At 48.3% G+C, this 14752-nt stretch overlaps 1 protein-coding gene across 1 annotated transcript in view; it reads right to left on the reverse strand.

Annotated features, from left to right (window-relative positions):
• LOC140187827 (phosphatidylinositol transfer protein alpha isoform-like) overlaps positions 1-14752 on the reverse strand; it is a 77424-nt gene that overhangs the window by 7677 nt on the left and 54995 nt on the right. The window contains exons 5-10 of the mRNA XM_072243617.1: positions 8999-9006; positions 8155-8229; positions 7331-7414; positions 3662-3739; positions 2221-2331; positions 1451-1573 (exon numbers count right to left, since the gene is read on the reverse strand). Of these exons, the coding sequence (XP_072099718.1) occupies positions 1451-1573; positions 2221-2331; positions 3662-3739; positions 7331-7414; positions 8155-8229; positions 8999-9006 (479 nt within the window). The remainder of the gene's footprint in view (positions 1-1450; positions 1574-2220; positions 2332-3661; positions 3740-7330; positions 7415-8154; positions 8230-8998; positions 9007-14752) is intronic.

The raw sequence follows: 14752 nt of genomic DNA on the forward strand, positions 1-14752 counted from the left end.
TTATTCTTTCTACCAAAGTGCATGACCATATACTTCCCTACATTATATTCCATCTGCCACTTCTTTGCCCAATCTTCTGCCAGTCTTCTTGCTTCCTCAACACTATCTGCCCATCCACCTTTCTTCATATTGGCCACAAAGCCATCAATTCCATCATGCAAATCGTTGACATACAACGTGAAGAGAAGCAGTCCCAACACCGACCCCACGGAACATTACCATTCTCTGGGAGCCAACCAGAAAAGGACACCTTTATTCCCACTCTTTGCCTCCTGCCAGTCAGTTATTCTTCTATCCATGTTAGTATCTTTTCTACGTGGTCCAACCATGTAGACATTACGGCCAAAACAGCTCACCAATGCTTCTACTTTCTTGGGAAGCAAAAGAAATTCAGCAAGGTAGGGACATGTTCAGCACAGCTTTGTGGGCCAAAGGGCCTGTATTGTGCTGTAGGTTTTCTATGTTTCTGTGTCCTGTCGACCCTTACTAATTCCTATTGAAAGCACCCTATCCGGATACATCACAGCTTGGTACAGCTCTGTCTGTGACCACAGGAAACTGTAGAGTGTTATGGACACCAGCTCAGCACAAGACAGAAACCAAACTCCCCCTCCATGTCTATACCTCTCACTGCCTCGGTAAAGCACCCAGCACAATCAAAGACGTCACCCACCCCGGACTTTCTCTCTTCCCTCCCATCGGGAAGATACAAAAGCCCGAATGCATGTCCCACCAAGCTGAAGAACAGTTTCTACCCCACTGTTATCAGACTACGAATGGCCCCTAGTATGCTGAGATGGACTCTCGGCCCGAGTCTACCACACCTCGACTTTACACCTTAGTGCAATGCAGGTAGACAATTCCTCTATAACTGTAACCATAAGATATAGGAGCAGAATTAGGCCATTTGGCCCATCGAGTGCTGCCCCATTTTTTTCTCACTTTATACTGCATTCTGTTATTCTTTTACCTTGTTTTAGGTGACTGGATCAGCATCTCAGTGCATGTTTCAATAATAAACCAGTTCCTGTTCTGCTCAGCACCCCCCCCACACCACCTTAAAGGCAGTCAGTCCCACCACATGGTCCACACACACCAATGAATTCTCCACTCCACTTAAAGTTATGCCTCCCCCATATTAGCCATTTCTGCCCCTGGAAAAAGTCTCTGGCTGTCTACTCACTTGATGCTTATTACCTCTATCAAGTTACCTCTCATCTTCCTTCACTCCACAGAGTAAAGCCCTGGCTTGCTCAGCCTATCCTAAGACATGCTCTCTAATTCTGTCAGCGTCCCGGTAATCTCCTCTGCTAAAACTTCCATGTCGTTCCCATCATGTGACCAGAACTGACCACAACGACGGTGGGGAACAGGCTGATGTTCCGTCTGGGGATGGGGGAAGGTGGCAAACAGGTGCCCAGGATGTGCCACGTGACCCAGGCTAACTCACCTCCTCGAGCTCCTTCTTGGTCTCTTCCTCCATCCGCCGGATATCGTCCATTGTCAGCTCAATCCACCGATCTATCCAGCAGAACAGCTGCCGGTGGAAGATTGTGAACAATCGCCGTTCCTGCTGCTCTCACAAAAACAACAGACGTTAGTCACACCGTGAGAGACAGGCACACAGCGCGAGGGAGACAGACAGGCACAGTCACACTGTGACAGACAAGGACACAGCATGAGGGAGAACCCCAGACACAGTCACACCATGAGAGACAGGCACACAGCACGCGGGAGAACCCCAGACACAGTCACACCGTGTGAGGGAGAAGACACGACAGTTAGTCACACTGCAAGAGACAGTCACGTAGTGCAAGGGATAACCCCGGACAGTTAGTCACACTATGAGACAGACACAGCGCGAGGAACATCTCCAGACAAGCACACAGCACGAGGGAGAACTCTGGACATTAAATTCCACGCTGTGAACAACCAAGTCAGAGTCATAGAGCACCACAGCACAGAAACAGGCCCATTAGGAACCCCTGGATTTGAGGGATATGGGGCATACGCAGGTAAATGGATCAGTCAGTATGGAGATGGGCTGAAGGGCCTGCTTCTGTACTGTAGAACCCTACCTAAAGGAAGACATTTCAAAGCTAGTAACTGGAAATAGCCTCAGGAGGATGCACCCGACACTCCAGCCCTCTAACCTCCCCGTCTGTTCACAACCACCATCCCGTCCCTGCCCGGTGTCCCCTGGCTCAGACACTTGCTCACCTTCTGGATGAAGTTCTCCACTTTATTCTGCAGACCCCACCACTTGAACTTCACGGTCACCAGCTTGTATGCACACATGTGCGGCCAATCTTTCCTCTTTGGCAGGTTTTTCTACAGGGGCAACAGAGAGCAGTGAGCGTCCAGTGATCCCAGAGGGGATGGGTCAGGCAGCAAGGTCAGTGTTTCGGGGGGCTGGGGGTGGGGGGTCAGGGGAATGGCTAATTCCAGGGAACACAACTTTAAGGTGCTTGGGGATGTCAGAGGCAGTTTTTTTTTTTTAAAAACACATAATGGTGGGTGCATGGATTGTGCTGCCAGAGCTGGTGGTTGAGGAAGATACATTAGCATCATTTAATTGACTCTTAGGCACATGGATAACAGAAAAATGGAGGGCTATGTGGGAGGGAAGGGTTAGATTGATCCTTGAATAGGTTTAACGGTTGGCAATACATCGTGGGCTGAAGGGCCTGTACCGCGTTGTAATGTTTCCTACCCTGATTGCCTACATTGGAGGCAAAAATGAGAGACATCATATCTAGAATGCTGAAAGAATACTGGACTTCTTGAATTAGCGTACTGAGTGCAGGAGCTGCGATGTCATGTTGAAGTTCTATAAGACGTTGGTGAAGCCGAATCTGAAGATTCTGCTCCGCTATCTACAGGAAAGATATCAATAAGATTGAAAGAGTACAGAGAAAATTTACAAGGATGTTGGTGGGTCTTGAGGACCTGAGTTATAGGGAAAGGTTGAAAAGGTTAGGACTTTATTCCTTGAAACGTAGAAGGTTGAGGGGAGATTTGATAGGGGTGTGCAAAATTATGCTGAGTATAGATAGGTAAATGCAAGCAGGCTTTTTTCACTGCAGTTAGGTGAGACCAGAAGTGGAGGTTATGGATTAAGGATGAAAGGTGAAATGTTTAAGGGGAACATGTGGGGAAACCTTTTTCCCTCAGACGGTGGTGAGCGTGGAATGAGGTGTCAGGGGAAGAGCTGGATGCAGGTTCAATTTCAACATTTAAGAGTTATTTGGTTATGTACATGGACAGGAGGGGCTGTGGACAAGTAACAGTTCAGCATGGATTAAATGGGACGAAGGGCCATTCTGTGCTGTAGCACCCTGTGACTGACTCAGTGGTATCTGTGGAGGGAGGGGAAGGGACCCAGGGTAGGGAGATGCACTGGAATCAAGGACGGAAGGTGATAGATGGCACCTGATGGTGTCACATTGTCGTATGGAAATCTGGCGGTTTGATACGATAGTAGCACTGAAGGGCAGTGAAGGAGGTATTCTGTATCGAGACCTTATGGGTTCCTACCCTGGGATGTACAGTACAGGAACTTTATTCTCATCTGTCAGCTCTCTTTCTCCTCTAAATTAGTGACACACTGGTTTCAACTCCAATGACTCGAGAAGGGATTGAACAGTCACATGGTCTGTACCTTCCAATTAGCATCCAGGAGGCCTCGACCTGTCTTGACTGATTTGAATATTGCTGGATCTTCCTCTGGTTTGTAATCCTGGAGAGAGAAAGGGACACTGTGAGGTCGGATAGTTGTATACATACATTAACTAGATCCAGCTGTGGCCCAAGAGGAAGCTTTTGCTCCCTGGAAACTGTGGTGGCTTCTACCTTGCTGTCTTCTCACTGCCACCATCAAGCAGGAGATTCAGGAGCCTTGTGTCCCACGCCACCAGGTTCATGAACAATTGTGACTGTACATCCCTCAGGCTCCTGAACCAGCATGGTTAACTTCACTGACAACTCTGATCTGAGCTGACTCCAGAACCCATGGATTCACTTCCGATGACTCTACACCCACGTTCTCTACGTTTTTTATTTGCGCAGTTTGTCTTTTGCACATTAGTTCTTTCTCGGTCTTTATGTACAGTTCTTAATAAATTCTGTTGTATTTCTTAACGAACCTCAGGATAGTAGAAGGGAACATATACATACTTGATAAATTTATTTTGACTTTGACATACACTGATCCAGGTAACCCAGGAGTCTACATCGTGTCCCTCGACACCAAGCCCGTGACCGGCTCATGTGGCTGTGATGTACACGTGCACAACTTGTCCAGTTGAGGTGAAGGTCAAGGGCAACCCCAGGACATGAAATGTGGAAAATATCACCATGATAATGCCACTGTAAGTGGTTAAGCTTTGTTCCCCTCCTCCCCTTTCTGCCATGGTTTGCCATCGAAGTGGGGACATGTCCACACCAAAGGAGATGTCCCCCCCGCCCCCCAAACCCGGATCAGGGTCATGTGAAGCCATGGGAGCAACTGGTGCATATCACAAGTCCCAGTTATGTGCCCACTGACACCAAGCAGACAATCTCTGAGGAGTATTGATAATGGCTGGGGTCACCCAGCTTGTAAAGACACTGACCAGAAGGTGGCAATGGCAAACCACTTCTGTAGAAAAAAAAATTTGCCAACAACTATGGTCAAGACCATGATTGCCCATGTCATACGACACATCACACTGCAAATGAATGATACCTTTTCATCTCTTCACTTCTCACCTGCCCATCACCTCCCGCTGGTTCCCCTCCTTTCCTTTCTCTCATGGTCCAGCCTCCTCTCCCACCAGATTCCTCCCCCTTCAGCTCTTTACCTGTTCCACCCATCACCTGAGCTTCTTACTTCACCTCCGTCTCCACCCACCCACTTCCCCCCTCACCTGGTCTCACCTTTTACCTGTCAGCTTCTTACTTCACTTCTGTCTCCACCCACCCACTTCCCCCCTCACCTGGTCTCACCTTTTAACCTCACACCCCGCTTCTCCACCCACCCATTTCCCTCCTCACCTGGTTTCACCCATCACCTGCCAGCTTCTTTCTTCTTCTCCTTCACCCACCCACTTCAGTGATCAGTTTAGTTGGCCATTTCATTACTAATTTAATTGGTTCGGCTCAACATTGTGTTCCTCTATTGTACAGTTCTTGGTTCCATTCAGTCCTGAGGAAGAGTCTTGATCCGAAATGCCTACTCTTTATTCCCCTCCAAAGATGCCGCCTGAGCCGCTGAGTCCCTCCAGCACTATGTGTGAAAAATGTTCTGGTCACAGACAGCCATTTCTGCTGGAGATGCTGCTGGAAGTGAGAGCTGAAGGGCCATGACATCAAAACAGCAGTGCTCCACAGTTGGAGACCCAGACACCTCTCCCAGACCACCCACTCCCCTCCACTCTCTCCACAGCCAGGCTCCTGCAAGGAAGCCCTCTACCACCAGGGGGCGCCAGTAATGCAGGAGCACCGAGATCTCACCCGCACTGCTGAGAGCCACCGGCTGCCTAGAAACACACAATTATCAGGAGTACTTTCAAACATTTCAGCATCAGGTTTATCACTGACATGTGATGGAAAATGTGTTATTTTGTGGCAGCAGTACAGTGCAATATAAAAAAAATTACCAGGTTACAATATTAAAAAAGGCAGGCAAATTAGTGAGGCTTCTTTTTCTTATCATGTCCACATTCTTTTTCTTTTTCTTATCATGGACACATTTTTGTGCCTTGTTGTTGAATTTGGCAAGATCTGCAACAGTACAGGGTTCCTCTAGCGATGGGCATTGCAGGAGATGTTGCAGAGTTTGTGGCTCAGTTCCACATTCACAAATTGTTAGGCTGGTTGTATATCCCCATTTGCTTAGTGACACCTTTGAATGAGCTATACCAGTCCTAACTCTGCTAAGGCAGTGGTCCCCAACCACCAGGCCGCAAAGAGTGTGCTACCGGGCCACAAGGAAATGGTATGATTTGGCAATATGAAACAACGAGTCAGCTGCACCTTTCCTCATTCCCTGCCACACCCACTGTTGAACTTGAACGCACGCAAGGTCATTACCCACTCAAAGTCAGTCAGTCATTAACCTACAACTACTCGATGAGTAAAAAAAACAAACATCGCTTGAGAGTTTCTTTGGAAGAGGTGGTAGGGGACATAAAAGGACTAACGATGATAATGCAGAGATAACTGAGGCTGACCAAAGTCTCCTGTCTTCTAGTTATATTGTTGACTTACCACCTATATTCCGGTCGTGATTAACACCACACACCCACCCCCGGTCGGTCGGTCTGCAAGAATATTGTCAATATTAAACCGGTCCACAGTGCAAAAATAGTTGGGGACCCCTGACACCAGGCAGACAATCTCTAAAGAGAATTGATAATGACTGGGGTCACCCGTCTTATAAAGACACTGCCCAGAAGTTGGCAATGGCAAACCAGTTCTGTCGAAAAATTTGTCAGGTACATTGATGGTCCGTGATCTCCCTCGTCATATGACACGGCACATAATGATGACGGTGAGTTCTCACTGACCACTTAGAAATCTGATGGTGGAGGGGAAGCCATCCTAAGGCTCAGGCTGTGTCCTCAGGCTCCTGTAACTCTCCTTAATGGTAGTAATGCCCTGGTTGGCGAAGGTCCTTCATGAAGATCAGATTTTGAAGATGCCCTCGATGGGGGGAGGCTAGCGCCCATATGGAACCGAGTTTCCCCCTAGCTAAATCTGCAACTCCCAGAATGGATCTGTGCCAAAATCTATCCGTTTCACAAATCACAGGCAGTGAGTAAATCGTTCACGAGCACTAGCCTCCTCGCCACAGGCCATTGTTGAAACTGATGCCTCGTGAAGGACCCTCAGCACCTTTGTCCCAATTCTATCAACAGGGAGAGCAGCATTGGAACACATACACACTTTCATATTTCAGTTACTTTGAACTTTGACCCACATTGTGATTCAGAAACAGCTTTTCCCCCTCCGCCAAAATGACTCAACGGTCCATGAACACAGAAACATAGAAAACCTACAGCACAATACAGGCCCACTGGCCCACAAAGCTGTGCCAAACATGTCCTTACCTCAGAACTACCTAGGCTTACCCATAGCCCTCTATTTTCCTAAGCTCCATGTATCCATCCAGGAGTCTCTTAAAAGACCCTATCGTTTCCACCTCCACTGCCGCCGGCAGCCCATTCCATGCACTCACCACTCTCTGCATAAAAAACTTACCCCCGACATCTCCTCTGAACACTACCTCAACATTGCATCTTCCCTCGTGCTCCTCCACAGGAGAAGAGCTCACATGTGAACAACTCACCCGAGCACTGATCTGGTCCCGGTCTGCGATATCTATATGAACTACCTCCACGTTTTTCCATGTATTGGGTTCCAGGCAGTGTACCTTTCAGGGTGAAGGAGAGACTGATTATCAGGGAGAGTCCAAACAACTTCACAGACACAAGGTCAGTACAGAATGTGATAGTCGTCATTGTATAACACCGGGGTACGGTACCAGTGGAGACGGGTCTGTCACTGTATAACACCGGGGTACGGTACCAGTGGAGACGGGTCTGTCACTGTATAACACCGGGGTACGGTACCGGTGGGGACGGGTCTCACCGTATAACACCGGGGTACGGTACCGGTGGGGACGGGTCTGTCACTGTATAACACCGGGGTACGGTACCAGTGGGGACGGGTCTGTCACTGTGTAACACCGGAGTATGGTACAAGTGGAGACAGGTCTGTCAGTGTATAACACCGGGGTACGGTACCGGTGGGGACGGGTCTGTCACTGTGTAACACCGGGGTACGGTACTGGTGGAGACAGGTCTGTCAGTGTATAACACCGGGGTACGGTACCGGTGGGGACGGGTCTGTCACTGTATAACACTGGGGTACGGTACAAGTGGAGACAGGTCTGTCAGTGTATAACACCGGTGAGGACGGGTCTGTCTCTTTGTAACACTGGGATGAATTGTTAATTTTTTTTTATTGCAAGTACTGAGACAGAACAAAAAGGTTTGGACTGCATACCACCCTGACAGATCAGTCAAAATACAGAGGCACAGAAAACAACATTACAGGTTTGGTTGTAGAGAAACTGCAGTCCAGGTTGGTGTGGGTGTGGGTCTGACTCACATTTTCTGTATTGCCCAGGTCAGGTTTGTGCCAAGTTTCGATTTTGAGCAGGAAATCATCCTTCATGTATTCGTTCTGTAACAGAGTGCAGAAGGGTTGTGCTTGGGATGACATCACTAGTACAATTACAAACTCCCCACCCAACCAGAAAGCATTTTTGTGAGTACTGGTGGACTGGATGCAGTGGGGCTGAACTTCCCAGCTCCGGCCCTGGAACCCTAGCTCCCCCGACAGGAGTGTCGTTTCAGATCTGCCCACTACCTGCTGAGGTGGTAGGTCATGGGTGGGCTCAGTCCCTCCTTACCCAACAGTGGCTAGGCCTTGTGGAGGCAGGTGCGAAGAATGACCAAAAGGCCATTCGGCCCTTCAACCCCTTGCTTACTCAGCTAAACTGGGTGCAGTAAGCCCACTGTCCTGTGATAGGGCTAGGGGTAAACCGGGGGATTGCTGGGCAGCACGGCTCAAAGGGCCGGAAGGGCCTGTTCTGTGCTGTATCCTAATAAATAAATAAACAGAGCTTCCAATTCCAGGGCAGCTGCTGGAAAGCACGGAGATACAAGAAACTGCAGGGGTTTGACCCTACATGTGGACAATGTGGACCAGCCCAGATGTTGCATGACCCACTCAGCAGCTGGGAAGACTGGCTCTGTGTGGGGGTAAACCCAGATTGACATCCTGAGATGGCAGACTGGCTTCTTCTCTCTGCCATAATCAAATCTCTCTCCACCTCCTCAACTGAACCGTTGCCCATCACTGGGAAATGTCGTCATGGCAACCCATTAGTCAAACCAAATCTCGTCCCTTCCACCATTGAGCCACAGCCGACTGGCGGCCAAACACTCACCGTGATGACTGGAGTCAGCAGAACAACATAGGAGAGAAGAGAGAGAGAAGGGTTAGACATTGCCGACAACACCAGCAAGGATCACATAGAGCTGGGCTCCAGGAGAGGAACACTGCAGCTTGGACCACAGACACAGCAGCATTCAGACTCACACTGCCTGACCCGTCAACAGCAGTCTGGACCACAGACGTAGCAGCATTCAGACTCACACTGCCTGACCCGTCAACAGCAGTCTGGACCACAGACGGAGCAGCATTCAGACTCACACTGCCTGACCCGTCAACAGCAGTCTGGACCACAGACGTAGCAGCATTCAGACTCACACTGCCTGACCCGTCAACAGCAGTCTGGACCACAGACGTAGCAGCATTCAGACTCACACTGCCTGACCCGTCAACAGCAGTCTGGACCACAGACACAGCAGCATTCAGACTCACACTGCCTGACCCGTCAACAGCAGTCTGGACCACAGACGTAGCAGCATTCAGACTCACACTGCCTGACCCGTCAACAGCAGTCTGGACCACAGACACAGCAGCATTCAGACTCACACTGCCTGACCCGTCAACAGCAGTCTGGACCACAGACGTAGCAGCATTCAGACTCACACTGCCTGACCCGTCAACAGCAGTCTGGACCACAGACACAGCAGCATTCAGACTCACACTGCCTGACCCGTCAACAGCAGTCTGGACCACAGACGTAGCAGCATTCAGACTCACACTGCCTGACCCGTCAACAGCAGTCTGGACCACAGACACAGCAGCATTCAGACTCACACTGCCTGACCCGTCAACAGCAGTCTGGACCACAGACACAGCAGCATTCAGACTCACACTGCCTGACCCGTCAACAGCAGTCTGGACCACAGACACAGCAGCATTCAGACTCACACTGCTTGACCCGTCAACAGCAGTCTGGACCACAGACACAGCAGCATTTCACATGCACATCTTGCCCCTCATTTTAAATATCTCAGTACACGGATGTCCCTGGTATTATGCTGTCATTAGGGGCTACATTCTTCAGAAAGATGTAATTTGGACAGCAGTACAGTGCAATCCATCAACTGGTCACACGGGTTTAATTGGGCAGTGTGGCGTTGTGCTCGGTTATCTTGCTGTGTGTCCAAATAAATAATAAAACAAAATACTATTAAGTCACAGTAAGAAATAAAAAAATAAATTAGTGAAAGAGAGCACGAAGTTGTGAGTCAGAGTTCATGGGTTCATTGTCCACTCAGAAACGTGATAGTGGAGAAGCAGCTGTTACTAAAACGTTGAGTGTGTCTTCAGACTCCTCCTCCTCGATGCTAGCAATGGGAAAAGGGTGAGGGGGGTCCTTAATGATGGCACTGGGTGGACAAACACCAAAGGGCATTGAAGGGGAAGTTTTTAAGAATAATCTGTCACCTTTCAAGCTTATTTTTGGGTCATCTAAAGTTGTGATTCCATATACACATTTGTTAGGACTGAAACTCTGACCTACTATCAGTGGATAGTTAGCATAACTTTTGTAAAGTAAACAAGAGCACTGGCACTTTATTGAGGGCGTGGTGAACTCTCCGAGACTTTGCTCACAGCCAAACAATGCCGGAACATTGGCCGGCTGGAGTTCACATCCACACTCACGTCACTCTCTGGACGCATTGCAGAGAGCACCCTAACAAGCTGCTTCCGTGCTCGGGATGGAAATTGCACTGTGGTAGACACGAAGGCTCTACAACTTGTAGTCAAAATTGCTCAACGTATTACCACACCAGCCTACCTGCCATCAACGACAGATATACAGAACGGTGCTGGAAAAAGGGCCAGTAACATCATGAAGGATCCCATCCACCCTGTTCATGGACTGTTTGTCCCACTCCCATCAGGGAGGAGGCTACGTAGCATCCACACCAAGACCACCAGACTCAAAAACTTTCCCCAAGCAGTAAGACTGATCAACACGTTCACTAATTCACTGCTCTACACACCCCCACCACCACTTTTATCATTTCCTGTCAGAGTCGCTATGCTGTGCCTAGTGTTACTTTATGGAATACAATCAACATATATAAACTATCTTATATGCTGTATCAGATCTTGAGAAACAGTTTTTTCCATTCACTTACATACTGAAAATGACATTAAACAGTCTTAAATTCAGTAGCACATTGAAGGAATAATGCTGCAGGCAGGCTTGGCTCTGTTTGTACAGGCCAACACTCTCTTTGGGAATTGCTCCATTGGAACGGAGACCAGTGTTCCCAGGGGCAATGCCGTAAGGCTTTACAAATTCTCCACGTGACTGGCAGGTCACGAGGAGGTGGATCAGCGGTGGAAAGCGTGAGCAGCTTTAAGGTCGTCAGTGTCAACACCACTGACCCAATATATCTGGTCCCAATATATTGATGCAATTATGAAAAAGGCACAACAGTGGCTAGATTTCATGAGGAGTTTGAGGAGATTTTGTATGCCATCAAAGACCCTTGCAAACTTCTACGGATGTACTGTGGAGAGCATTTTGACTGGTTGCTTGACAGTCTGGTATGGAGGGGCCACTGCTCAAAGGTTGTAAATTCAGCCAGCTCAGTCATGGGCACAACCCTCCACACCATCAGGGGCAGCTTCAAAAGGCCATGCATCCATCATGAAGGACCCCCACCACCCAGGACAAGCCCTCTTTGTATTGCTACCATCAAGGAGAAAGTATAGGAGCCTGAAGATGCACATTCTAGGAACAGCTTCTTCCCCTCTGCCATCAACAGTCCATGAACTATTTTGGTCTCTTTCTGCATATATATTCTCAATGTAATTGGAAGTAGTTTTTATGGCTGGCACCGTACCGCAGCTGTGCTCCTGGTGCCACAGTAGCATAGTTAGTGAGACACTATTACTGCTCGGGGCATCAGCGTTCAATTCCCACGTCCCTGGTAAGAAACTTTGTACATCCTTCCCACAAGCACATGGATCTCCGCCCACAGTCCAAAGTGAACTGCTTTGTAGGTTAATTGGTCATTGTAAATTGTCCGGTGATTAGGTCAATTGTCCTGTGAATTAATTGGTCATTATAAATTCTCCTGTGATTAGGCTCAGGGTAAACAGATGGGCTGTTGGACCAGCAGGCCCTGTTTTGCACTCTCTAAAATAAAATTAAATAACAAATTTCGCGACGTGTCAGTGATAGTGAACCTGATTCTGCTGCAGTGAGAAAAACCTGGTTGCCATTTTAAGGGATGCCAGCACTAAGGGATTAGGTAACTGCTGCCTGTGGGATCCAGTATAGCTGCTCCCTCTCCATACACTACAGTGTGGAAGTCATTCTGACTGCACTGAAATGAGAGACGGCACCATCGTATTTTAAAGTCCCTTTCCCACATTTAAAATCTTGAGCATTTATCAGCAGGCTTAATGAAATATTTACATAGCTCTGAAGTAACGCAGTCTGTGGGTTTAACCATACTGCAGGGATCCAGTATCACCTCAGTGTCATAGCAATGTCACACACCACCAGCGCAGGAACAAGGCTGATAAATTAGAAAGGGATATCCAGCGTGCAATCTTTGTTACTGCTGCTCAGCTGCAGCATATTATACTTCTGAAAGTCGGCAAGGAGACATACACTTGTCTTTTAAACAAATACCTCATTTAATATGAGAAGCTGCAGCTCAGGTTATCGTGTGGAAGCTCCAGCCATGCGTTTTTTCAGTTGTGATATTCTGAAAGAGGCCACTTTCTGCAGGGAAAAGAGGAGCTCTGGGCCTGTACTTGCTGGAATGGGGGGGATGGGGGGGGGTGTATCTTATTGAAACCTATTGAATACTGAAAGGCCTAGATGAGGGAGGGGTAACCCAACCTGGGGTCCACAGCATAAAAAAGGATGGGAACTCCTGGCCATGGATAGGATGTTTCCAATAGTGGGGGAGTCTAGGATCAGAGGGCACAGCTTCAGGACAGAGGGATGTCCCTTTATAAAAGAGGGGAGGAACTTCTTTAGCCAGAGGGTGGTGAATCTGTGGAATTCATTATCACAGATGGCTGTGGAAACCAAATCATTGGATATATTTAAAGCGGAGGTTGATTGGTTCTTGATCAGTTAGGGTATCAAAGGTTACAGGGAGAAGGGAGGAGAGTGGGGTTGAGAGGAATAATAAATCAGCCATGATGGAATGGCAGAGCAGACTCGATGGGCTGAATGATCTTATTTTGCTCCGATCTGAACTTTGGTCAACTTGCACCTCAGCCATCAGGTGATCGACATGCCTGAAGCGGAAACCTGCGAAACCGTCTTACTTTGAGAAAAGTCAAAAATAACAGGGACAGCAGTCAGCACTCTGATTCCAGAACAGGGTCTGGCCGTCACCGGGGGGGGGGCAGTGGTTCTCTATCACCACACACAAAATACAGGAGAAACTCAGCAGGTGAGGCAGCACCTATGAAGAGCAATAAGCAATCGATGCTTTGGGGCGAGACCCTTCACCAGGACTGGAAAGGAAGGGGGACGAAGCCAGAATAAGGAGGCGGGGGAGAGGAAGGAGAACAGGCTGGCAGATGATAGGTGAGACCAGGTGAGGGAGCTGGGTGGGTTGGGGAGGGAGATGAGGAAAGAAGCTGAGCGGGGAGAGGTGGAAGAGGTAAGGGTTGAGGAAGGAATCGAATGGGAAGGAGAGCGAACCATGGAAGAAAGGGAAGTTGGAGGTGAACCAAAGGGAGGTGATGGGTAGGTGAGGAGAAGGAAAGGAGTGAGAGGGTTGCCAGTCTTCTCATTCTGGCTTCTGCCCCCTTCTTCTCCAATCATGACGAAGGGTTTCAGCCCAAGACATCCTCTCCATAGATACTATCTGGCCTACTGAGTTCCTCCCACATTCTGCGCATGTTGTTCTGGATTTCCAGCATCTGCAGAACCTCATCTTAATGCCTCACACATCCACTCTATCTGAATATATTCAGAAAACTTGAATCTGAGTGACACTGTAAATAAAACACTGGTCTTGGGGAAAGTGAGCAGGAAGGTGTTGGATTGGATCCAGACTGTGAGGAGCCTGAACTGTGTTAGGGATCATTCAGGGGTGAGGAAATCGTGGACAACATAATTAAAATGAGAAACGGTAACTAAATTAAGAATGGAGATTGTTTATTCTCCTCCATAGCTGCTACCTGACCTGCTGAGTTCCTCCAGTATTGTGTGTGTGCTTCTCTGGATTTCCAGCATCTGCAAAATCCCATGTCTATGATTTATGTCACTGACATTTTGCTTGGAGAATCAGGGTGTTTGGACATTCTTTTCCAAGCCAGCAGAATAACCTGATCTGACCAATCTGGTTCCTGTGCGTCAAGCGGAGGCAGGGATTCCTTGTACAGATGGATGGCTCAATAGGTTCCCGTTAAAACCAAAGTGCGTGACTGAATAACTGCTCCATTAATGACTTTCTAGATTTCTGTTTGTTTTGAACAGTATCCAACTGATTGCGAGAATGTGGTGGGTGTGCATACGGCCGATCGATTGGGCGGTAAATTGATTGGTCCTCCTGTGAGTGGAGGGTTGTGGGTTTTCGGGTGTGAACTTTCTTTTGTTTTGTTGGGCTATCACTCCCACACCGTGAGATGCCCAGCGTGTCCTGTTAGTAACATGACTCAGAAAAAAAACGCTCAATCGTAACACCCCGTTGTCATTCTCACAACACAGGTTTTACTTGCGATTTAGTGAAATTAAACCGCTTTTTTTTTTATAGCTGAGACACAAAACCCCCAGGGAATGGAGGATGGAGGCCCA

This window comes from Mobula birostris, chromosome 25 (assembly GCF_030028105.1).
Source record: "Mobula birostris isolate sMobBir1 chromosome 25, sMobBir1.hap1, whole genome shotgun sequence".
NCBI classification, from domain to species: Eukaryota; Metazoa; Chordata; class Chondrichthyes; order Myliobatiformes; family Myliobatidae; genus Mobula; species Mobula birostris.